The 24,433-nt window shown below is 38.6% G+C and overlaps 1 protein-coding gene across 1 annotated transcript in view; it reads right to left on the bottom strand.

Moving 5' to 3' along the window:
• Positions 1 to 23,798, bottom strand: part of zdhhc13 (zinc finger DHHC-type palmitoyltransferase 13) — a 32,745-nt gene extending 8,947 nt beyond the window's left edge. The window contains exons 1-10 of the mRNA XM_053634690.1: positions 23,635 to 23,798; positions 19,445 to 19,641; positions 15,825 to 15,947; positions 13,450 to 13,527; positions 7,221 to 7,365; positions 6,575 to 6,639; positions 5,941 to 6,103; positions 4,700 to 4,825; positions 4,451 to 4,584; positions 3,764 to 3,864 (exon numbers count right to left, since the gene is read on the bottom strand). Of these exons, the coding sequence (XP_053490665.1) occupies positions 3,764 to 3,864; positions 4,451 to 4,584; positions 4,700 to 4,825; positions 5,941 to 6,103; positions 6,575 to 6,639; positions 7,221 to 7,365; positions 13,450 to 13,527; positions 15,825 to 15,947; positions 19,445 to 19,641; positions 23,635 to 23,658 (1,156 nt within the window). The 5' untranslated portion in view covers positions 23,659 to 23,798. The remainder of the gene's footprint in view (positions 1 to 3,763; positions 3,865 to 4,450; positions 4,585 to 4,699; positions 4,826 to 5,940; positions 6,104 to 6,574; positions 6,640 to 7,220; positions 7,366 to 13,449; positions 13,528 to 15,824; positions 15,948 to 19,444; positions 19,642 to 23,634) is intronic.
• Between the last annotated feature and the right edge of the window lie 635 nt (positions 23,799 to 24,433).

Below are 24,433 nucleotides of genomic sequence, written 5' to 3'. Positions count from 1 at the left end.
TGGATTAGGTCTAGCACCCAGTGTGTTCACCAGCTGTGTCAACCTAGAGCTCCTGCAACACCAGGACCTATATCTATTGCCCTTGTCTAGATTGGCTACTATGAAGACCACAAATGACATAAGACTCTTTCACATATGGAAAGTCAATCAGAAGGTATATAGAAGTATAAACTGCAGTTCACCCTGAGGCATTGGTCCTGTGTATGTTTTCTCCACTGGGACATGATCCTTTGAGTTTTCCCTCCAAAAAGGGAAGCAGGCCAAAACCCAAGCCATGAAGTCCAAGAAACTCTCTGTAGACTTCCACAATCAAATTGTGTTGAGATCTGGACATTGTACAACCATTTCTAAAACTTAGAATGTTCCCAAGAGCACAGTGGGCACAATCATTGTGGAACTGAAGAAGTCCATGGAAACTAGCCAAACTCAGTAACTGGGCTACAATGGCCTTGGTCAGGGAGGTGACCATATACTGCCAATGGCCTCTCTATCAGAGCTCCAAGTCCTCTATCAAGTCCTCTACAGAGATGAGAAAAATTGTCATAAGGACAATAATCTCAGAAATACTTAATGAATCAGGTCTTTCCTTTAAAGTGGACAGAAGGCAGTCCTGAGTAACAGGAGTAACAACTGGATAATACCATCCCAAGGTGGAGCATGGTGGTGGCAGTATCAGAGTGCACAGCTGCTCCAGTGTACACACAACCTCAGACTTTGCCAACGGTTCATCTTTCAGCACAACAAAGGCCCAAAAGCACACTGCCAAGACAATTCTGGACAGGCTTCTGGACAAGGCTCTGGACAAGGCTCTGGACAAGGCTCTGGACAAGGCTCTGGACATCCTTGGGTGGCCAAGCCAAAGCCCAGATTTAAACCCCATAGAACAGCTGTGTACACCTGGTATAACAATCAAACGCGTACCTTAAAACGTGTACCTTAAAACAGACAACTTGACAATTAGAACGTAAATGGCGTCAAACCAAACTGGTTATATTCCAAACAGCATGGAAGGAGAGCCTCCTGAAATATAGAAAATCTCTTAGCGATGCTAGAAAAATCTCTCTCTCCACCTTAATAGGAGATAACAAAAAAACATTCTAGATTTCTATTCAACACAGTAGCAAAATTAACTAGGAATAAAACCACTACAGAGAGAAACACTCAACCAATACATAGCAGTGAAGATTTCATGAAATTTTTCATTGATAAGGTTGAAAATATTAGATGTGAAATTCAGGCTATTAAATTAAAACCAGACAGTACTGTATCAAACCCATTAGATGATAGTGTAGCCATATCAGATCAATGTTTAGAGTGTTTTGCTCCGCTTAGAGAGACCGAACTAGCTACATTGATCTCTTCAGCCAATTCATCAACTTGCATACCAGATCCTGTACCTACATGTCTCTTTAAACAGATTTGTCCAGGAGTAACTGAACCACTTTTAAATATAATCAATTCTTCCCTTAGCACTGGCTATGTACCTAAATCACTTAAATTAGCAGTTATTAAACCCCTCTTAAAAAAACCTGACCTTGACCCCTCTCAACTCTCCCCTTCATCTCTAAGATCTTAGAAAAGGTTGTAGCAAAGCAGTTATGCTCGTACTTACAAAGGAATAACATTCATGAAATGTATCAGTCAGGATTTAGACTTCATCATAGCACAGAGACAGCGTTAGTTAAAGTAGTAAATGACCTGCTACTGGCCTCTGATCAGGGTTGTGTCTCGCTGCTTGTGTTACTCGGCCTTAGTGCAGCATTTGATACTATAGATCACACTATTCTCCTTGATAGATTAGGAAATGTTGTTGGCATTAAGGGAACAGTCCTCTCCTGGCTCAGGTCTTATCTGACCGATTGTAATCAATTCGTAGATGTAAATGGAGACTTCTCCACGCATACCGAGGTTACCTTTGGAGTTCCACAGGGTTCTGTTTTAGGCCCACTGCTCTTTACTTTATATGTGCTACCTCTAGGTCAAATTATTCGTAAACATGGAATTAGCTTCCACTGTTATGCTGATGATACACAGCTGTATGTTTCAGCGAAGCCAGAGGACAAACAGCAGCTTAGTAAAATTGAGGATTGAGTAAAGGACATTAGACGTTGGATGTTAACTAATTTCCTTTTACTTAATTCTGATAAAACAGAAATACTTGTATTAGGACCACGTGTAGCTAGAAATAAGTTTTCTGATCACATGGTTACTCTGGATGGTCTTTCTGTTTCATCATGTGCAGCAGTTAAAGACCTTGGAGTGATTATTGACTCCAGCCTATCATTTGATGCTCATGTAGATAATATTACTAGGATAGCCTTCTTTCATCTCAGAAATATTTCTAAGATAAGAAATATATTGTCACTACATGATGCAGAAATACTAGTTCATGCATTCGTCACCTCTAGACTAGATTACTGTAATGCCTTACTGTCTGGATGTTCCAGTAGGAGCATAAACAAACTCCAGTTAGTCCAGAATGCAGCTGCTGAGTCCTAACTAGAACCAGAAGATACGACCACATCACCCCAATCTTATCAACACTGCATTGGCTCCCAGTGAAATCTCGCATTGATTATAAAATACTTTTATTAACTTATAAAGCACTAAACGGTCTCGCACCACGGTATATAAGTGACCTTTTGGTTTTCTATGATCCGCCACGCCTACTTAGATCAAAAGATGCAGGCTATTTGACAGTACCTAGAATAGTGAAGACTACAGCAGGGGGAAGAGCTTTCTCTTACAGAGCCCCACAGTTATGGAACAGTCTTCCAATTAGTGTTCGGGACTCAGACACAGTCTCAGTGTTTAAGTCTAGGCTTAAAACGTATTTGTTTACTCAAGCCTACCATGACTAGACTTTCTATTATGCTAACTCCCAGTCCAAATAATCTTTTCTCTCCCTCTCTCCTTCTGCCGAGCCAAACACAATTTTATGGAGATACTAGAGATCCTGATCCTTTCTGATCTCCGGACCTGCCTGATCCGTTTCGGATGTCCTGCCTCTGGATGGAGCTCTAATCTACTCCAATTCCAGACTGCTGGGACTACGGCTGCTTCTAAGGCCATACAGACGTCACATAAGTTAATAATGAACTTTTTCACAATATCTGTTGTTACCCAGATGAGGATGTGTTCCCTTCTGAGTCTGGTTCCTCTCAAGGTTTCTTCCTCTTAAAACGTCTTAGGGAGTTTTTCCTTGCCACCGTCGCCACTCAGTGGCTTGCTCAGTTGGGATAAATTCGCAACTTAATATCTGTATACTGTGTTGATATTTCTGTAAAGCTGCTTTGAGACAATGTCTATTGTAAAAAGTGCTATACAAATAAAATTGAATTGAATCGAATCTGTGGGAGACCTGAAGATGGCAATTCCTCATCCAATCTGACAAATCTTAAGAGGAGCTGCCAGGATGTATGAGAGAAACTGCCCAAATCAAGGTGTGCAAAGCTTTGTAGAGACTTACCCATAAAGACTCAAAGCTGGAATTGCTGACAAAGATGCTGCTACAAAGTACTAGAGGGTCTGAACACTCATATAAATGAGAAATTCCAGTTTTAAAAATACTTTTACACAAATGTCTAAAAACAAATGTCAATCAATATAAATTTAATCCACTTTAAATTAAATCTAGAACATATAAAATGTGCACTGAAAGGGCTGAATATTTCTCAACTCACTGTGTGTGTGTGTGTGTGCGCGCGCGCGCGCGCGCAGGCACACATGCATGCGCGTGTATGCGCGTGTGTCTAAAGGATATCTGGCAGGAACCACAGGCACCAGGTGACAAGCATCCAAAATATGGATGCAATAAGGGTGGTGGAGGGAACCAGACGCTGAACTGTGGTGCTTGCTACCCGTCTGGATGCGATGCACGCACACACACACAAACAAACAAAAAATTCTTAGACACCATTTTATGACGGAGAAGATCAAAAACAATTACAATCTTAATTAAAGACTTTCATGTTGAATTCATTATTTATTCCGAGCTGAATAAATAATAACATGCTGGCCACGAATCTGCCATACTCACGTGCCAATTAGAAATTACTTTTGCTAAAGCAGTCTTGCTATGTTAGTTTGCAATTAAATAAACTTGCTATCATTACAATGTGTAGGTCAGTTAAACAGCTAATATTAGTTAACCAACACCTCAGCGAAAGCATTACATTTAAATAACAGATTAAAAAAAACAAAAAAAACATACATACATACACATACATATTTTATATATATATATATATATATATATATATATATATATATATATATATATATATATATATATATATATATATATATATATATACACACACACACACACGTACATACATATACATATTATATATATATATATACACACATATACACACACACACACAAGTGGAATTGTTTTGTGCATTTAAAAATAGATATAAAGTATCTGCACTGAGTGCGTGTGTACCTGCAGGTGAGGTTGATCATAGCGAGCACACATGCCAATAGAACTCCTTTTAGCAGCCATGACTCAGAACTTATGTTTAATATGGCTCCCACAGCCCACATCACACACACACTGAAGACACACTGTAAAAAGGCCTGCAAGACACAGACACATGCACACAAACACATAAATAAATGAGCAGCATAAATACCCTTTTAAATATTCCCCCAAAAACACAGAATCTCACAGGCTGCATGTGCGCGCACGTACCTGGTAATTGTTGAGGAATCTCAAGCAACGCATGTTTGATTTTTTGCGTTCATTTTTCACCACGTTCAGCATGTGAATCAGCAGAGGACTGTGCACCTGGTGGGCCAAGTCTATTGGTGTCTGACCCTACACACACACACACACACACTTACTTATGTAGAAACATCTTAAGCACAATCAACAGAAATGGGGTGGAACTTCCAACAGTGTTCTAACAGAGGGTTTAAATACTTACAGTGCTGTTCATAAATATGCTATATGTCCAAATGTTTGTGGACACCTGCCCATCACACCCATATGTGCTTGTTGAACATGCCAGTCCAGATTTAATCCTCTCCACTCTTCTGGGAAGGCTTCCCAGAACATTTTGGAGCATAGTTGTGGGGCTTTGTGCTCATTCAACCAGAAGAGCATTTGTGAGGTCAGTGATGCACTGATGTCAAAGGGAACAACTGGCACGCAGGTGGCATTCCAATTCATCCCAAAGGTGTTCAGTGGAGTTGAGGTCAGAGCTTTGTGCAGGCCACTCAATTCTTCCATCCAACCTTTGGGCATGTCTTTATGGAGGATGGTTTGTGCACAGGGGCACGGTCATCCTGGAACTGTTTTGTACCCCTTAGCTCCGGTGAAGTAAAATCTTAATGCTTCACCATACAAAGACATTCTATACAATTGTGTGCTTCCAACATGGTGACAACAATTTGAGGAAGAACCACATATGGGTGTGATGGTCAGGTGTCCAAGTACTTTTGGTCATATTGTGCACATACAGTGCAAATAGACAATGACCCGAAGCATACTTTGAAATAACCCTTAGACTTTTTAAGGCAAAGAAGTGGAATGTTCTGTAATGACCAAGTTAAGCTGCTTGAATCCAACCGAAAATGCAATCCACTTGCTGAAGGCAAAATGCCACTATAACTTGGTAATTCCTAGACTGTTCACCTGATTTAGATGTATATACTCTCAAATTAAAGCTGAAAGTCTGAATTTGAGCTCATATGTTATTTCATTTAAACACCAATAGAGGCAGCTAAAACAACAATAACTTTGCCAATCTCAGTATCAAATATTTATGGGACTGACTGATTTTGGGGCTGACTTTTAACATCAGTATTTATAACATTTTTAAACTGTATTTATATTATTTGTCTCATGTAAATATTTGGGGTGAAGTACCCATTTAATATTACAGCATTTAACTTTAATTAACTTTAATTTGGATCATAGTTATTCCTCACACTGTTGTTTTGCAGCTCCACACTGGCTCCAGAATCCAGGAGGATGTGTGCGGCATCAATATTACCAGCAAGCACAGCACAGTGCAGTGGCGAGTTCCTGTTCACCTTATCTACTGCGTTCACTGATGCGTTACACCGTAGCAGGAAGTTTGTTGGTTCTGGCCTGTCATTAACAAAGCACACAACAAAGCAGGCAGGATCCGTTTCTGTGATTCATTTAAAACCAAGTTCATTGTGCTTTTAAATGAATATCTTATTGGCTGAATTCTGAATAAATTTTTAATACCAAGAGATATCTTACAGATCTTAATGTATTTAAGAGTAGGTTTCAAGCAAAAACAGATTCCAAAAACAGAATCTGATGCTATTGTAGCGCACAGCAACCACCGAGCAAAACCCTAGCAAGCTTTGCAACACTGCTTGTGAACAACAAGCTTTGAACTTGCTTATGCTGTGCAATCACTCTGCATTTTCTTAAGGAAATGTACATTTCTGTTTCTTTGGAAATTGTTATTGGTGTTTAAGGATTGTTATAGTTATAGCTATAATTGTTATAGGTGTTTTGCTGAGCAAACACTTCACATTTATTAGTCATGCTCAAAATCAGCTGATACCAAAAAGCAAATAATATTACCCAATAATTTTCTGAGCAGCCAGCATCAGTGAGGTCTGTCCATTTGCATCTGGAGCATCTACTTCCTGTAAACATACGTACAATGTGGAATGATGTAGGGATGCATATAATCCTTTTGTAAAACTAGTATCTGTTGACTTCACCGTTATCGCCGTTATGTGCATGCTGATCCTCACTGCGGTACTGACTTCACTGTACACATCTACTCTATCTTACTTTGCATGACTCATTATAACTGATAAGAATTTTCTGTAAAGCTGTGCAAAAAATATACCGTCTAAAAGCAAACCAGAGATATCATCTGAAAGGAAATCAAAACACATCACATTACACAATTTAAAAAATAAAGCTTGGTGAAACTCTGGGAACATCACTGAAGTTCTAGGATATGGAGTGCACCTGCTGCAGGTGTTAACGGTCATTTGTGTGTACATCCTTTGCGCTTTTGGTCTTATTTTGATTTGATCTCTGCTCTTCAACTAAACAGTGGCTGCTGAAAATGTTGAGTATTTTGTGCTGGCTGAGAGTTAGTTATATTATTAGTTAGTTATATTATTATTATATTATATTATTGTGGTGGAATCTCCAGAATTAGTTCCAGATTACATACCAGCTCCAAGTTAGTGGAAAAGTGTGCGTCTCTCACCTGACCCTTGGCCATCAGATATGCAGCTATAGGCATGTGTTGGAAAAGCACAGCGAGATGAAGGCCACCGTATCCCTCTCCGTCCACAAAAGATGGATCAGCACCATAACGCATCAGCTGGATCACCATCTGCAAGTGACCCTGCCTGAGAAAATAGCACCACACATCAGATAACAAGCCTGAGCTATGAAGCATAGTAGCAATTGCTCTAGCCTGTTTCAGTTCTTGTTTGTTTTGGGGGGGTGGAGGTTCTCCCTTCAGTCTCCTCTTCAGGAAGTGAAATGCATGTTCAATTGGGTTAAGGTCTGATTACTGAATTGGCCAGTCGAAAACCTTCTACTTTTTTCCCCTGATGAAGTTCTTTGTTGAGTTGGCAGTATGTTTTGGGTCATTGTCTTGCTGCACAATGAATAGGATGCATTTCTCTGTAAACTGGAGGACAGATTGTTTCTGGAGGCTTCTGAATTCATTCTGCTTCTACCATCATGAGTTACATCATCAATAAAGATTAGTGAGCCTGTTCCAGAAGCAGCCGTGCAAGCCCAAGCCGTGACACCATGCTTGATCAGGGAGCTTGTATGTTCTATATCATTGGCTGATCCTTTTTTCTCCACACTTTGGCCTGTCCATCACTTTGGTAGAGGTTAATCTTGGTTTGGGTACTTTTGTGGCTGATCTTTGCGAATTCCAGTCTGGCCTTCTGATTCTTAGATCACCTGACCCATGTTCTAAGTTGTTTAACACATCTAAATATGCAAATATCAAGAAATGAAAGCTGGAATTCTGATCCATCATCTAATATTCATCTTTTGATCTCAAACACAAAGTCCTTAGTGTAGAGCAAAAACAGAAGAATTGGCTTTGCCTTTCCAGTATGTTAGGAGGGGACTGCATGTTAAGTCAATTAGCTTATCTACTTTATTTCCATATGAGGTCATTTCAAAATAATAGCAAAGACTACAAATGCTTTTTCAAATCTTCCGCACGCTTATCACAATACTTTGCTAGAATTTTTACCCATTCATCCTGACAGAACTAGTGTAACTCAGTTAGGTGTATCTTCAGTTGTTTGGAAATTGCTCCAAATGAGGAACTTGAGGTCTTGGCTGAGTTGTTTGGATTTTCCCATGTCATCAAAGGCAAAAAGGCACGGTGTCTAAATATAGGCCCTTTTACACCCACTGGAATTCTGATATAGTGAATTAAAGCTGAAATTAATCTGTCTCTAACTGTTGTTTTAAAATTACCTCTGACATGAAAAGTAGATGTCCTACTTGACTTTCCAAAAGAATCATAGAGTATGGCAACATGAAATGTTTGGTGTTGTGAAAAAGTGAAATTGAACATCTTTAGCCTAGGTGTATGAAAACTTTCGCCTCAACCTTAGTTCTTTTTAATTAGTCCTGTTAATTATACTCAGGACCTGAAAGGGATCTAGAGGCAAAGCCTGCAGTATTTTGGACGCAAAGGGGATTTGGTTCTCTTTCAGGACATTTTACCAATTGATGAGCTCTTAGATAACTTGTTTTCATCATAACACATAATCCAGCTATGTAACAATTAATTATAGACAATGTAATTCAAAATAGTGATTTTATATTATGGTATTATTTGGGTGTGGATAAAAATAGAGAATGCGACAAACAGAACTGAATTTCCAGAAGTGTGCACAAAAAAGAAAGTGGTGAAGAGAGGGATTTTGTTGTAAAAGCATCAAAAGAAACAAATGCTTCATGCCAGACTTACTTGTGAGTAATGTACAGTAACTACGTTTCCCCATCACTGACATTATTATTAGTGGGCCAAGTACCAAAGGATATAGTCTTCTTCTTCCTCTCATTATTATTATTATTATTATTATTATTATTATTATAATACTTCCACAAAGGTGTCTATGGCAGCCCATAGAAAGCTTCATTGAATTTTTAATGAAATTTGGCACAGTGATAGAGAACAGTCTGAGCTACCTTCACAGTATTTTTGGTGTACACAAGTCAAGCCCTCTAGCGCCACCATCACCAAAACAGAGCATTGTGAGACCAACCATAAAAAAAGTTGTTTCTCTTTGTCCATAACACACAAACAAATATGAAGTCACCAAACAGGAAGTGAGGGCATATCTCAGCAAAGGTGTGACCATATTCTGACTAATAAAACTATATTCAAGGTAATAAACAAATAACTGTAAATAACTTAGGAACTCATCCTAAGGGACTCCAAGAAGTTTTGTCTAAATTCACCTCTAGGTGGCACTATAATTTACAAATTTATAAAACTGCTCAGGACTTTTGAACCGCTCAAATTAAAATGCCAATTTCTCTTTATTCCCTTTGTCATGTAGCAGATTTGTAATTTGCCAAACAGGATGTTGGCCTCTTGGAAATTGAATAAATTGCGTCTTTTTCTTGTCCAATCAAGATGAAATGTTTATCACATTACAGAGAGATCAGTGTAAAAAAAAAAAAAAAAAAAAAAAAAAACAGAAATCCTAGAAACAAGTTTTTTTTGATGTGCGTGATGGTTCGTTTATAACCTGCAAATGAATTTTGCAGGGCACATCTCAGTAACACTTTTACATATTGACATCAATCTTCTCACATATACACTATATGGCCAAAAGTACAAAGACCTCCACTACCCTTGGTAAATATGAGAAAAGAAGGCTGGGGGAAAAAAATTGTCTTTATTGTTTAACCTTTTGTTAAAAAAATTCACAAAAATGCTCTGCTCTCATGGATATCTAACAATTGCAAACAAAACAGGTTCATCCAAACATAAATTATCTTTCTTAAATATAGTTGTGCAACATTATTGGCACCCTCTTAGTCAATACTTTGTGCTACCTCGGAGGTAGCACAATTAATCGGATATTGATCGCGATTACGATTTTGACTGCCCACGATTAAATGAACATGATTGACTGCGATATTGATGTTTAAAGTTCGTCCTCCGCTCATAGAAAACTCCGCTGTTTTCTCCACTCAAATCAAGCGCTTCCTACACTTACAGCCAATCGCACAGAGCGGCACAGGGATGACACCATTTTGTAGTGCCAAAACCCGGAAACAAGGTAAACGTTTTAGCGCTTGAGCTGCCAGTTTCTCTGCGAGCTCCAGCGCTTGCACGAGGAGAAATGATGACACTAGCACGTTGCTAAATGGCACTACAGAGGTTGTCTGGGACATTAAACCTCATCACACCGAACGGGAAAAACTTTGCAGATAAACTACAGTGCGAGCATTTCACTCGCATTTGCGGCTGAAGTACTTTGTGCGACTGTGACTAAATATTTATTCGCACCGGTGCGAGTGACCTGTTCGGAGTTGTACAATACAATCGGAATAAAAACTACAGGAAGTCCAAAATACATCTACACTGGGCAACAGTTTCTTTCACACTGCTTTTCATCCTTAGTTAACCGAACAAGTGTGTAAATACTGCAGAGAAGCCATTATGCTGATGAGTAACACTGAACATCATCTGCTTCTCTCAACTTCCCGATCTCACAACCGCTATCTTTTATTGATCCCGGACTATGTTCCTAAATTCAGTCATAATTGACAAGCTCAAGTTCTCTCATGCCTACTTGTGTGTTATACTGTGTCACATTAACGCTACCATCTCTTAAAATAAAAAACAAAAAAAACCCCACTAAACTTCAACTGTGCTCCTAAATTTTTGTAATCTCCTAAAAGAAATTGTCTTGCGTCTCTCCTCCTGTAAACACTGTTATTGCCTATTCTGCATACGCCTGAATTGTTTTCATTTAGTTGCATATTGTTATATTTGATGCATATTTTCATTTGGTTGATAGCATTTTTACTCATCCTATATTTTGGGTACAATTTTATTTATATTTTGCTTTAAGGATCAGTCTAATTTGATGTAAAAATTTGTACATTAGCAGGAATGTAGCACAACATGGATGTGAAAGCAGTGGTCTGTTTATTTAAATGTGAAAGTACAATAAAAATATCTTGTCCCTAAAATCAATTTATGTAATTTTTGTATTTACCCATATGTAAGTCTTTCCCAAACTGCTGCCACAACGTTAGAGGCACATGATTGTGTAAAATGTCAGCCGTATGCTGTAGCATTTCCTTCACTGGAACGAAGGAGCCCAAACTGTTCCAGCATGACAACACCTCTGTGCACAAAGCAAGGACCATGAGGTCATGATTTGCGAAGGTTCGGGTGGAAGAACTCGAGTGTTCCCTGACCTCAACCCGACTGAACAACTTCGTAATGAACTGGAATGCTTACTGTATGCATAAACTCTCAGGCCTCCTTGCCTGAGATCAGTGCCTGACCTCACTAATGCTCTTGCGTAACAAATCCCTACAGCAATATTCCAAAATATAGTGGAAGTTCATAAGACCATCAATCAACTTTCAGTAGGCATTTCACATCACAAGCTCAATAAGTATGTTAATACAGTATCTCACAAAAGTGAGTACACCCCTCACATTTTTGTAAATATTTGATTATGTATTTTCATGTGACAACACTGAAGAAATGATACTTTGCTACAATGTAGTGAGTGTACAGCTTGTGTAACAGTGTAAATTTGCAGTCCCCTCAAAATAACTCAACATACAGCCATTAATGTCTAAACCGCTGGCAACAAAAGTGAGTACACCCCTAAGTGAAAATGTCCAAATTGGGCCCAATTAGCCATTTTCCCTCCCCGGTGTCATGTGACTTGTTAGTGTTACAAGGTCTCAGGTGTGAATGGGGAGCAGATGTGTTAAATTTGGTGTCATCGCTCTCACACTCCCTCATACTGGTCACTGGAAGTTCAACATGGCACCTCATGGCAAAGAACTCTCTGACGATCTGAAAAAAAGAATTGTTGCTCTTCATAAAGATGGCCTAGGCTATAAGAAGATTGTCAAGACCCTGACACTGAGCTGCAGCATGGTGGCCAAGACCATACAGCGGTTTAACAGGACAGGTTCCACTCAGAACAGGCCTCGCCATGGTCGACCAAAGAAGTTGCGTGCACGTGCTCAGCATCATATCCAGAGGTTGTCTTTGGGAAATAGACGTACGAGTGCTGCCAGCATTGCTGCAAAGGTTGAAGGGGTGGGGGGGTCAGCCTGTCAGTGCTCAGACCATATGCCGCACACTGCATCAAATTGGTCTGCATGGCTGTCGTCCCAGAAGGAAGCCTCTTCTAAAGATGATGCACAAGAAAGTCCGCAAACAGTTTGCTGAAGACAAGCAGACTAAGGACATGGACTACTGGAACCATGTCCTGTGGTCTGATGAGACCAAGATAAACTTATTTGGTTCAGATGGTGTCAAGTGTGTGTGGCGGCAAACAGGAGTACAAAGACAAGTGTGTATTGCCTACAGTCAAGCATGGTGGTGGGAGTGTCATGGTCTGGGGCTGCATGATTGCTGCCGGCACTGGGGAGCTACTGTTCATTGAGGGAACCATGAATGCCAACATGTACTGTGACATACTGAAGCAGAGCATGATCCCCTCCCTTCCGAGACTGGGCCACAGGGCAGTATTCCAGCATGATAACGACCCCAAACACACCTCCAAGATGACCACTGCCTTGCTAAAGAAGCTGAGGGTAAAGGTGATGGACTGGCCAAGCATGTCTCCAGACCTAAACCCTATTGAGCATCTGTGGGGCAACCTCAAACGGAAGGTGGAGGAGCACAAGGTCTCTAACATCCACCAGCTCGGTGTTGTCATCATGGAGGAGTTGAAGAGGACTCCAGTGGCAACCTGTGAAGCTCTGGTGACTCCACGCCCGAGAGGAGTTAAGGCAGTGCTGGAAAATAATGGTGGCCACACAAAATATTGACACTTTGGGCCCAATTTGGACATTTTCACTTAGGCGTGTACTCACTTTTGTTGCCAGCGGTTTAGACATTAATGGCTGTGTGTTGAGTTATTTTGAGGGGACAGCAAATTTACACTGTTATACAAGCTGTACACTCACTACTTTACATTGTAGCAAAGTGTCATTTCTTCAGTGTTGTCACATGAAAAGATATAATCAAATATTTACAAAAATGTGACGGGTGAACTCACTTTTGTGAGTATGTGTGTTAAGTATAGGAGTGCTATGTGTGGCTTGGAGCCCACAGACAGCCGCTTAAGGCTATATTTATTTACTGTAGTTGTACTGACCTGTATTGCATTTATTAAGTCATAAAAATGTAACACAGTAAGTGTGTGTGCGCGTGTGTGTGTGTATATATAATTTACCTTATGGCCCAGTGGAGAGGTGTAGAGTTTAAATCTCCACCCAATTGATCCACAACTGCACCTTTAGATATATAATACCTGCAACACAGAGATCCAATACATAATGCAGGGCTGTACAGTGAAACTATTTTACTCGCATTTGTGATTAAAAAATATTCTATGCGATGATAAATATTAATTCAATGTTCTTCGAGAGATAAAAATAACGTAATAAAGCGCACTGTATCACTAAAAAGAAACTGTTTTGTGCTACAATGAATGGCAAGTGAAAGGCTCAGACTATAATGGAGAAAAGGCTCTTTCATTAGCTACATATGTTTACATGCAAAATTTTCACTGAATAAATTCATTCTGATTGCAGATTCTGAATGCACTGTTTATACAGTCTCTCTGTATCTCTCTCTCTCTCACAGAATTAGCATCTCCATCTGAAATAGCACATCATGCTGAGTGGAGATTGGAAAATCCTCACTACATTGTTTCCTTCTTCCTCTCTCCCCACACTCTTCTCTTTCTCTGTATTAAGATCACCTTAAACACACCCAATGTTGATATGCATAACATGTTTTAATGTAAATAAGAAGTTGACTATACATGTTTGCTGTCATACAAAAGGTCTCACTGCGTCTGGAAAGATATTGCATGTCATTAAAAGCATACCCTACTTCCTGTATGTAAATAAGGTACTGGTAAATCCTTCTACAAGCATCAAATTATATTCACAAACAGCACCATTTGGTGGACCCACAGAGCATCTGGGGGAGACCTGGCCAAAGATTCAGGGAATCTGTAGACAGATCTCCTGCACGTTTGCTGTGTGTAGTTTTTCCCTCTACCAGGTATGCAAGTTTTGACTTTCTTATGTTGCATTGTTAAGTTTTGAATTATCTTGAGTAATGCTGAATGAAATTCTTTCTTCTTATTATTATTAGTAGTAGTATTATTGGATTTGGATGTGTTCATACCCAGTTAAATAAATTATTAGAGTCCAGGCTAACAACTTGGCTTTATTTAAGTGTACTTCATGTGTACAGGCTCAATATGGAATTCTCGTTGAGGACAACATGAAGTTGATCGACCAAGTCTAAATAGGGTAAAGTCTAAACCTCTGGTTATTGTAATATTTTTCTAGTTAAGTGTACATAGAAAACTATGGCATGATTATATACAGCTAATTTTAACTTAGATATTATTGGTCTAGCTCTGTAAATTTTAGTGGTCATGACCTCTGACTAAAATAATGTTTCTATAATGAAGTGTTACTATATAAGGGGACTAAACAAAGTACTTTTTAGATAAAAAGGGCAAGCATGGGCGGCCATCTAAACAGTATTAGTCAATTACCTCTGGCTAATGACCAAGACTGGCGAGTTTGTGCGGTCGGCGCGACATGGAATCCGAATGAACGAGCACAATTTAAAGTATAGAATAAACTAGAATTAATCAAATGTAAAAGATCAAAAGTATTTACAGATCTGTGATCTACAAATAACTAGGAAATAAAAAAAAAAAACATTGAGGTTTTTACAGTTGGAGTCAGATGTAATTTAAGAGAGAGTCAAACAGAACTGGAATGACAAATTTAAAAATCTAAATGTATTCACATCTCTTTGAAAAGACAGAAACACGCAGGAATCCTTCTACCACGTCATTGGACCAGAGGGCATGGATGCTCTTGTTGAAAATAACAAATATACACATTATCCATCAATTTAATATCCATCTTCTAATGTTACCAGCATTAAAAGGCACTGTCTGGGGATAACTGTGCAAGAAATAAAGGTTTTATTAAAGCTTTCCTCCTTATTTTACTGTATGTATGCTTTACATCACTAAATATCTAAGAAGTTTCAAATGCTGAGCCAACATTATTGAGGTCAATTCCCTTCACTCATCTGCCTTAAAATGTTAATTTGAAGCAAAGCTAAACTAACAATTATTTTAAATAGATTAATAAAATAAAACATTTTTAAATGTTTTATTCTGTGCTACAAAACTTTGTGCTACTGAACCTTTTAACCTGTTAGCACTACAGCATACAGCCATGCAATCAGCTAGAATTAAACAAAAATTATAAAATTACATAACCAAACAAAAATACAATATTTAAAAATTTTAAAATGTAAATATATAACTTAAAAGCTTTTATTTAACCTTAACCTATTAGCATTATAACCTTTAGCAAATTAAAGTAAACATTTACAATTTGAATATTTTAACACCAATAAACCTTGTAGTATAATTTAATCAGCTTCTTTAGCATGTTCAGTGTGCTGTCAAGCCAAAACAAATGTTCATCCCTCAACTTTACACTTCAAAATGAAGGAAATCATTAAAATAAAACATTAAAATCAGACAGACTGATGAAATCTTACTTGATGAGATCTGCTCTGTTATTAATGGCTGCCCAGTGCAGCAAAGTGACATTTTCTTTATCAGGCTGTCGAACATCATAACCCGCTTCGACCAGCTCTTTGCACCGATCAAATGCGCCAAACCTGTAAAACAGCAAACCATATTTAGCTCTTTGTTAGTGTGCACTTAAAATTCTAGTGTGTGAGCTGAATTCATAGTGGTGGAGTGTGGTGCAGCAAGTAGCTTTGAGCAGCTCCTGGGTTCCCGATTTGATCCTGAGCTTGGGTTACTGTCTGTGCAGAATTTTCCATGCATTTCCCCAGTGTTTGCATGGGTTTCCTCTGGGTTGTCTGGTTTCCTTCTACCTTCAAAACATGCTGCTAGTTGAACTGATAAATATTAATTGCCCCTCGGAATGAAAATAAGTGCATGTGTGCGTGCACGCATGTTCACGCCCTGTAGTGGACTGGCATCCAGGGTGTATTCCTGCACAACTCTGTGTGCTCAAAACTAGGCTACGGATCCACCACATCTCTGACTAGATACAGCAGTTACTCAAGACGAATGAATGAATGAATGAATGAATGAATGAATATGTTTAGCATTATTCAAACATAAGATACTCAAAAATAAAATAGAAATAGACAACATATTATGGAGGAAGGAACACAACCAAATGTGTAAATAATCATCAATTGTGTGAAAAGTACAAGGTAAATCTGGCATAAAAGATCATTTAAATGAATTATGCAAATCCAAATATCACACCTATAATCATTTAGATTTATCTGTTTGGCAGATGTTTCTAAACCGCACCCACTAAACGCATGTGATCGCTCACAAACCAATAAAAATGTTTTATTTAAATGCTAATTTTAAGCTTTGTAAGCTTCATTAACACCATAACTGCAAAAGGCAGCATGAATAAAAATTAACTTCCACTATATGGCCAAAAGTTTGTGGACACCTTACCAATATGTGGTTCATTCCCAAACTGTTGTAACACAATTGTAACAAACATCTCTGTATGATGTAGCATTAAGATTTTCCTTCACTGGAACTAAGGGACTCAAATCTGCTCCAGCATGACAGTGCCACCGTGCACAAAGTAAAATACATGACATGATTTGCCAAGGATAGAGTGGAAGACAAGTGTCCTTCACAGATCACAATTCCCCATAGCCACGTTCCAAAACCTATTGGAAAGCCTTTATAGAAGAGTGGATATTATTATAACAGCAACGGACTGACTACATTTGGAACGGGATGTTCAGCAAGTATATATAGGCGTGATGGACAGGTCTCCACATACAGCCTGGTCCATAAGTATTTGGACAGTGACTCAATGTTAATTAATTTTGCCTCTGTACACCACCACAGTGGATTTGAAATGAAGCAGTCAAGATGTGACTGAATTTCATCTTTAATTCAAGAGGTTTAACAAAAATATTGCATTTACCTTTTAGGAATAACAGCTAGTGTCTACAGAGACCCTCACAGGCTCTTATAGTAATTGGACAAACTAACAATTATAGATATAAGGATTATTTTTAATACTTGGATGCTAATTCTTTGTAAGCAATGACTGCCTGAAATCTGGAACCCATGGATATCACCAAATGCTGAGTTTCCTCCCTTGAGATGTTTTGCCAGGCCTTTACTGCAGCTGCCTTCAGTTGCTGCTTGTTTGTGGGTCTTTCTGCATTCAGTTTTGTCTTCAGTAAGTGAAAAGCAGCTCCGTTGGATTGAGGTCAGGTGCCTGACTATGCCATTTAAGAACCTTCCATTTCTTTGCGTTAAGAAGCTCTTCACTTGCTTTTGCAAGTTTTGGGTCATCCATCTGTACTTTGAAGCACTGTTCTATTAGTTTTGCAGCATTTGACTGAATCTGAGCAGAAAGTAAAGCCCTATACACTTCAGTATTCATCCTGCTACATCTATCATCAGTCGCATCATCAATAAACACCAGTGATCCAGTTCTATTCTTAGTCATTCATGCACATGAACTAACACTGCCTCCAACATGTTTGACAGATGATGTGGTGTGCTTTGGATCATGAGCTCTTCCTTTCCTTGTCCATACACTTCTCTTCCCATCATTCTGGTACAAGTTAATCTTGGTTTCATCTGTCCAAAGAATCCTATTCTAGAACTGGTCAGGCTTTTGTAGATGTTTACTAGTAAAGTCTAAACTGGCCTGTTACCAGTGGTTTGCATCTTGAGGTAAATCTGTATTTACATTCATGAAGGTGAATGTAACATTCTCCTGGAGAGTGTTCTTGACTTCACCAAGGAAATAGTCATTCACTTCACCAATATAAAAATTCATTCAATTTAGTTGTCTTCCATGGTCTTCCAGGTCTTTTGGTGTTGCTGAGCACACTTGTGCATTCCTTCTATTTACGAATATTGATCGCCTCCTTCACTTGCATTGGACTATTTGGACTACATACGGAGAGTTCCATGAACAGCTACCAAATGCAAATTCAACACATGGAATCAGCTCCAGACGTTTTATCTCCTTAAACTGCCATGAAATAATGAGGAAACATGCCACACTAGGCCATGAAACTGCTTATCAGTCAGTTGTCCAATTACTTTTGAGCCTGTGAAACTGGTGTAATTCCGAAACAGTTAATACAATATTTTTGTTAAACACTTGAATTAAAGCTGAAAATCTACAGTTCAATCACATCTTGACTGTTTCATTTCAAATCCATTGTGGTGGATTCCCTTCCCTTTCAAACAACTTGTGGTGATGTAGGTGACTTCGGATTGTAGTTCTGGAGACTTCCTCACCCCAAGATGCAACTAACTTCTGCAATTCTCCAGCTGTAATCCTTGGAGATTTTTTGTCCACTCGAACCATCCTCTTCACAGTGCGTTGGGACAACATAGACAGACGTCCAATTCCAGGTTGATTCATAACATTTCCAGTTGACTGGAACTTCTTAATTATTGCCCTGATGGTGGAAATGGGCAGTTTCAATGCTTGTGCTATTTTCTTATAGACAGGTCCCATTTTGTGAAGCTCAACAACCTTTTGCCGCACATCACAGCTATATTCCTTGGTCTTACCCATTGTTATGAATGACTAAGGGAATTTGGCCTGCATTACCTCATATTTATACCCCTGTGAAACAGAAAGTCATGGTTGAACAATTTCCTGTTCCTTGTCACCCAGGTGTACAAAATAAATTAAAATATCAATGAGAATATACTTCAAATATATTTTTCCTCACATGAATTCATAGGGGTGCCAATGACTTTTGCACACCTATATTTAACAAAGATTTGTTTAGATAAACCTGTGTTTTGTTTGCAATTGTTTGATATCCATGAGAGCAGAGTATTTTTGTGATTTTTTTTATCAAAAGATTAAAAAATAAAGACAATTTTTCACAACCTTCTCTGCTCATATTTACAAAGGGTGCCAATATTAGTGGCGGGTACTGTATGTATGATGGTAGCATGTGTTATGTCTTGTGACCCGTGCTCTCGCGTAAGAACTGTGTTCTCAATCAAAAAAGCAGAGCATAAATTATGTCAGTGGAAAATGTCAAACATGATCAAATATCCAATAAGTAAATCATTGAAACATACTCATATTTATTAAGAACCATGAGTTTGCAGAGCTTACTGTGTGGCTTTAACAATGTCCCAGCTGCTGCTGTCTTCAATGTGTGTGTATTTCTTTGGCTGCTGTGTGGGGTCCAACATGGCTTCACTCCTCTGCAGAAACGGGAAACTGGGCATAAAGCCATGTGAGTGGCCACCATGTGCTCCGTGTGTACCATGACTGCTTTGCCCATCGTTACCATGGCTGTGAGTGTGACACTGCAGAGAAAAATAATGACTAAATCACTACAAATAACTGTTTATTCCATCAGATATGAACCACTGTGCAACACAAAAACAAAACTTTTCATTCAAAACTGTCTCAACTCATAAGTTTAGTCTGATCAAAAACAATACTGCCGAAATTGCCTGAAATGTTATACATTAAAAATAAATTATTGTGGTCAGATTAAACATTTTCTGATGAAATACCAAAAAGGTAGCAATAGCTAAAACATTAGCAGCAGCCATCTTCAGGCCAAATCACTTTCTTCCTCAAGGATGAGTATCAGACTCAGGAGGTGTGCCCTTCAGGCCTTTCTCAGCTTGAAGAATTTGACATTAAAAGCGATTTGAACAATAATAGTTCAAAGTTATTTTTTTATACAATATATAAATATATCAGCACGACACATTTCTTTAGCCTAGCATTCACATAACGCATCTCATAACCTTGTACTCCAGTCTAGGGATGCCACGATACCAAAAATCTAGTAGTTGGTACCGATACCACCAAAAGTACACGATACTCGATACCAAAGTCGATACCACCGTGTGGTATAAAAATAAAATTAAAAACTCTCCTGGAGGACATCCTCCTCTGGCTTATACTGGCAAAAAGAGAGAGGGGGATATTTTAGTTATCACTGTCTGACAATGAGGGGAGGCTAAAGTGGAGGTGCACACACACGCACGCACACACCCCTTATACTCTGAATGAAAGCATAAAGTTTAAATTCACTGATATTGTGGCAGGCCAAAAAGATTTATTAAAAGCATGAACATTTGAATAATTATTAATGACATTAGGCTACATTTATCTGACAGGACACGGGCTGAATGGCGATGCATGGTGACCCATTAGGAGGTTTATAACATTGCAATGTGTTAGTGTCGTTAACAAATAACTGGCTATCGCCAACATTACATGGAGCATAACGTTAGCTGGTTTCACGGCCACAATGCACACTGCCTCAAACAAACATATTATAGGACCATCTTTCAGGTGCTTCGCCAAATTCCACGTGTTTCCTCGCTTTGTTTGAAATGAATGATAGCATCGGTTACACACCTGCTTCAGAGCATCAATTATGTTTGCTGTCATCCGCCTCGAATGCCAAGTATTTCCATATTTAACTCCTACCACCTTTCCTCTCAATGAGTCGGGGTGGAGATAAACTTCTGTAGTTTTTTCCATGTGCTTGTAGTTGTTGTTCTTCTTCTTCACCACTTGTGGTCCGACTAAAACACTTGCACATATTTTCTGCCCCAATCAGGTCCGGAAGAACTGCAACCTTGGTATCTTCATTAAAATCTATACCAATGCTACTGCAGAAAAACAAGTACGTTTTAAGAATGTGGGTACCGACTTGGTACCGAAGTATTGGTTCTCCTTACATCCCTACTCCAGTCATGTCTGAAAAATGATAGCAAATGCACATGGTCATCTCTGCCTGAAATGCAATGAACATCTATGCTAATCCTTCTCTATTCGTTTCCTTTCTACTAATTTCTAATCAGTGAATGTTGAGCTCCAGCTCAGAATCAGCCTCTACGAAGATTCCAGATGACAACACCTGCGAAGACCGATGATACCAATGTCTAATCGTCACAATAACAAGCTCCACACATGTTGCTCCTGGGATAGCAGTGGGCCTGACCCATTCTGCTTTCCGCACCGGTCTGGACCTTCCTGGTGCCCTGCTTCTGGAGTTCTCGTCGCTTGGAGGTCAGTCATTGTTGCTGAGGATGGCCCCATATGGACAGCCTGCGGACACATTTGGAGGCTGTGGGGATGGCATTAGACTGCAATTTACGTGGGCAGTTTTGATGCGGTGTCTTGGGACTGCACTTGCGGTGACGGTTTTGGACTACAATTGCACAAACAGACTTTGCACTTGGGTCTCCATTGGTGGACAGTTCATGACTTCAGCGGAATAGACTTCATGTTGAGACTGTGGTGAATTTCCTGATTACACAGTTGTACTTTTTGTTTTATCGTATAGCACACAGTTATAGAATGGAATTATTTATAATTGTACTATCCGGTGTCACCCAGATGAGGTTGGGTTCCCTTTTGAGTCTGGTTCCTCTCAAGGTTTCTTCCTCATATCATCTCAGGGAGTTTTTCCTTGCCACCATCTCCTCTGGCTGCTCATTAAGGACAAATTTATCAATTTAAAATTTACATCTGAAATATATATATATATATATATATATATATATATATATATATATATATATATATTTCTGTAAAGCACTTGCGACTATGTTCATTGTGAAAAGTGTTATACAAATAAAACTGAATGGAAAAAACTGAATTAAATTAACGCTTGTCCAGGACAAGTGAATTTTTGGTCGGGCAAGTGGAAGAGAATTTTACTTGCCCGACCAGACAAGGATGGAAAGTGACAACAACAACAACAATAATAATAACAACAACAGGCTTTATTGGTGATGTAGCCTTTCAGTTATAACCATATAGTCAGTTATAACCAAGTTCTGCTGCTGAAAATAGTCTAGAGCACGTAGGCTGCCGCATACAGCGGAAACCAGGAAAGTGCAGGTTTAAACAAGTGGCTGCTTAGAAACAAGGTTGACCAATCAGAATTCGATGCGACTTCATCTCAGGCAACAGCAGCGAAGCGCGTCTTCATTTTCTAAAAAGAAATTATATACTCAAGCCTCTACAACCCAGCCAAGCGCCTGGTAAAAAAATCTAACTAAAAAAAATAAAAATGGACCACGGAATCTAACTCAGGATATGAAAATAAAAGGAAGAGGAAATTTATCCCTACCCAGAGAGATGAGTTTACAATTAGCCTCTTAATCGGAGTGAAAATCTAAAGGCACCAAACATTCACGCACCAAACATTCACACACAGTCTTTCCTGACTGACCACACCTGTGTTTATTTGTTGCAGATTCCTTTAAAATTCTATACCTTTAAAATGAAGAAAGTAAATTATTATAAAGAAATTTAAATTTTATACTAACACCCTTTTAACAAAACACTTGTGTGATTATTAGCACACCTGATGCTGATAAGCATGACCATGAAAGATATTTCATGTATTTAAAGCCTGTTGACCAGGTCAGTCTCTTACACACTCTCTGGCATACTCATGTAGTCCAGTCCAAAGCTAAAGTGGCTTCCTCTTGTTTGAACTCATAATGAGACTGTTTTGATTTCCTAAACAAATGTGCTGTAGCTGAAACACTACTGTCCTGTGTCACAGATACATTGTCAAAGACACAGCTAGTGTTCGCACAAGTGTGAGTTAGCACAGCTGATACAAAAACTTAAACCACAAACGGTCAAATACTTGCCTTATCTTTTGTTTTTTTTATAGCACTGTTACAACATCATATACCTCTGTGCTGTGTACCCTGAAATGTTGTGATGCAATGTGGTGCCAGTTCTTCAAATTTATGTTCGAATATAAAAAACAGAAGCCCCCCCCCCACCCCCCATTATATTAATTAGTAGTTCGTTTCTAAATTTTCAACTGTTTACATATGAACCAAAGTTTTACGAGGCAGTTTATGTTTGAATATTAAAACATGTCTTCAAATGTGCTGCACAACTTTCCCTTGTGCTACTGCTCTTTTAGCCAGCTCGGTAATCTGGATTTTAAAGGTCTCAGTTTAAATTGGCTATGATTGTACTCTTTCTTTTATTTTTACTACAAACTGTACTGTTTATTTTACTTTAAAAGTACAGCCAAATAATAAGCTACTTTGGCTGTCTGCTGTCAATATGATCTAACTCTGGACTCAAAGCTTGTTAACGTGGAGTATTTTACTTCTCATAATTAAGTAGCGTCCGTTAAATTAATATTAATATCGTAAAGTAACTGTAGAAGTTGCCAGGCTAGCTAAATGGATACAAGGCTGAATTAGAAATGAACTAGCTCTGTTAGCTAGCTATGTTAGCTCACATACTAAACACAACATATTTTAAACGAAACTACTGAATGTAAACTCACTCACCCCACCGCCTTCTTTCCAGTCCATTACTACTGCATTCAAATGTTTCAGTTTATATAAACTTAAAGGACATCAAAACTGTGAGGAAAGCTAAAGCTAAGGCTAAAGCGAACCTGCACTGAGCCGAGTTTGTGTCAACTTCCTGGATACCGGAAACGACTCTATCACTCTGATTGGTCAAGTTCTAGCACCATCACACAGGTGGAGTGTCGCAATACCTCCTAATCGCACATGGTTTAAATTCTAGGCATTGTTTTAAAACCAAAGTGAAGAAAAAAAGTGTGTGCAATGTAACCGAAGAATACGGAAGTCCAGAAAGACTATGATTAATTTTTCTCTTGTGATCTCAAGATCCCGACTTATTTTTTTCATAAGTCGAAATGCATTATTAGCCATACGTACAACATATCAGGGAGCTTATAGTCTTAGAGCACTAAAGGTTGTGGGTTTGATCCTGAGCTCAGGTGAGCGGGTGGTCTATCTCGCACTGAAACTGACTATTCGATCAGGACTACTGTAGTGTTGACTACTGCATTGTTGCAAACTTTATGATGATATATTACCAATAATGCATTTCGACATATGAAAAAGTTAAAAAATAATAATAATAAGTTGAGATCACAAGAAAAAAAAAGAATAACACATGGCCTTTCTGTAAAATGAAGGATATGATTCACAACAATAATTGTTACAATATATAATCCACAATAAATGAGAAAATTTTTACGTCAACAAATGACATTTTACAAATGAAAATATCTTGAATATAGTCATAGTTATCTAGTATTTTCTATTATAAAAT

The sequence above is a fragment of the Ictalurus furcatus genome, chromosome 10 (assembly GCF_023375685.1).
Source record: "Ictalurus furcatus strain D&B chromosome 10, Billie_1.0, whole genome shotgun sequence".
Taxonomy (NCBI): domain Eukaryota; kingdom Metazoa; phylum Chordata; class Actinopteri; order Siluriformes; family Ictaluridae; genus Ictalurus; species Ictalurus furcatus.
Note: the sequence above shows the minus strand (reverse complement) of the source record. Positions and strands in the feature narration are given on the sequence as shown.